The 2447-nt window shown below is 34.8% G+C and overlaps 1 protein-coding gene across 1 annotated transcript; it reads left to right on the forward strand.

Moving 5' to 3' along the window:
- Window positions 1–302: 302 nt before the first annotated feature.
- On the forward strand, window positions 303–1079 carry LOC126660905 (lipid transfer protein EARLI 1-like). Its single transcript, XM_050354617.1, has one exon. It carries the CDS (start codon window positions 351–353, stop codon window positions 921–923), a length of 573 nt encoding a protein of 190 aa, XP_050210574.1. The 5' UTR covers window positions 303–350; the 3' UTR covers window positions 924–1079.
- Window positions 1080–2447: the final 1368 nt, after the last annotated feature.

Here is a 2447-nt window from a genome sequence, read left to right on the forward strand (position 1 = left end):
CAAATTGACTAAATTAATTAAAACATCGAATCGTTTAATAAAATTAAATCGATTAATTCAGTTAATTCAATTTAAGCGGTGGAGATAGGTGGCTTATGTTCATGGGACATCAAAGTCCAAGAAAAGGGGAGGTCATGCAAGAGTTGGAGTTGAAGATGCAATATAATATAAGGTGAAGTTCTTGTCCACTTTGCGATTCCAGGTTGTTGTAATATTATTAATGATCTACTCACATGCAAAGTTGAGATTTTATTTTCAAGTTGTAGCTCATATGCTTCTATATAAACCCTAGCTCACTCCTTCATTTTCATCATCCAAATTAATAATATTTCAAGATCACCACTTGAATAATGGGTTCAAAATCTGTAACCTGCACTGCCCTTTTCTTCTCATTCAGTCTCCTCTTCTTTACACTGGTCAGCTCTACTGCCTCTACAGACTGTGCATGTCACGATCAATCACCGCCACCGCCACCGCCACCACCACATGTCCCTAGCTACTCATCTCCACCAACACCAACACCAAGCTACAAATCTCCACCACCACCAACGCCTAGCTACAAATCTCCACCACCACCAACACCTCACCCCAGCTACTCGTCTCCACCGCCACCAACATCTAGCTACTCGTCTCCTCCGCCACCAACTCCATCATCAAGCCCAACTAAATGCCCAAAGGATACCCTAAAGCTTGGTGTATGTGTGGATTTGTTGAAAGGTTTGTTGGGCATTGTGATCGGTCAGCCACCAACGACGCCATGCTGTAGCCTCATCGGCGATCTTGTTGATCTTGAAGCTGCTGTTTGCCTTTGCACGACCATCAAAGCCAGTCTCCTTGGCATTAACTTAAACCTTCCTATTAACTTGAACTTGGTTCTTAATCATTGTGGCAAGAACGTTCCTCAAGGATTCCAATGCCCATAATTTCACTTCATTTACCCTGAAATATTAGCTCTAGTACTCAACATGTTCTTTTTTGTTTTGTTATGTTTTTCTGTTTTTGCATGCAATACGTTTGTGATATGCTGATGACAATTGATGTAACCATCATTTTTATTAATAAAATCAGTAATTCTTTTATGTCTTTCTTGCAATTCGAAACAAGAAGTGTTTCTTTTCTCTAAGTCGTTCTGCGAAAACATGTCTCAAAACGAGGAGGCCTTTTTTATTCTTTTGTCTCGAACTTCGTGAAAGATGGAATGAATTAATTGGTCTTTGACTTGTATTTGGTCTTTGATTCAAATGCACAAAAATATATAGATCAGTGATTCAGTACTTATATAAAGCTGTGAGTTAAATATTTTCACCGTTACCGAAGTATAATCTTTTTACAAACTGGTTACCGAATTATAAAATAGGTTAATTATATATAAAATTATGACCTTTACACGAAATATCAAAAATAACATGACCTTTAAAACGTGTTAATTATAAACACCACCTTTTATTTTATTTTTTTCAATTTCATCAAGGGCAATATTTTTTGGTGAAATTTCGCCGAACACTCTATAGAGCTGCCACGTGTCATGCCACGTCAGTAAAAATACCATTAAAAATTGCCGATATTTTTTTAAAAAATAAATAAAAGGTGGTGTCTGTGATCGACATGTTTTAAAGGTCATATTATTTTTGAAACTTGGTGTAGAGGTCATGATTTTATATGTAATTAACCTTTATAAAATTGTCACTAAACTATTGTGTTTTTACAAAACGGTTACATGACTATACAAAAATTACAAAACAAATATCGAACTATTGTGTTTCTTTTAAGAAATAACTATTGTATTTTTATAAAACGGTTACCGAACTACAAAGATTTACAAAATAAATACCGAACTGTAAGGTCATATGTGGAAAATAGTATAAGTTCAGGGGTCAAAATATGCCTTAACTTTATGACACGTGCGCTTAAACGATGTGTCCACATAACTTTCTTCATTTGTAACCAAATGATTATCCTAATTGGAGAAAAAGTCAAACAATTGTAAAAAAAAGTTTAATCATAAAAAAATAGCCTACTTTTTTTTGATTTTTTTGTGTATGGCCCCAACTTTTAAAATCATCAATTTTAGTCCATTTTTCAATTTTCAATTTCAATGATATCCATTTGTTTAAATTAGAATGGAGAAAAAATTAAATATATCTTTCATATTGCTTCATTTTTATATTTTTTTAGAACACATTACGTTGAGGTCCCTGAAATAAACCTTAATTAACAGTTTAATACCTCTTGTTTTAAAAGTCTACTTACACTACTAGAATACTGTGATTTAGCGACTGATGCTATTTTCGTTGCTAAATCTTTAATTTGCGACGGAAAATAGGGCCAGACTCTATTTCTATCGCTATATGCTGGAGTGACTTGGCGGGAGGGTTCCCGCCATGTAAAATGATGAAAATTAACGCGCTAATTTCATCATTTTACATGGCGGGAACCCTCCCGCCGTG

This window comes from Mercurialis annua, linkage group LG8, assembly GCF_937616625.2.
Source record: "Mercurialis annua linkage group LG8, ddMerAnnu1.2, whole genome shotgun sequence".
NCBI lineage: Eukaryota > Viridiplantae > Streptophyta > Magnoliopsida > Malpighiales > Euphorbiaceae > Mercurialis > Mercurialis annua.

Bases quoted from the DNA above. Each gene is read 5' to 3' on its own strand.
- LOC126660905 (XM_050354617.1), top strand. From the start codon at position 351: ATGGGTTCAAAATCTGTAACCTGCACTGCCCTTTTCTTCTCATTCAGT.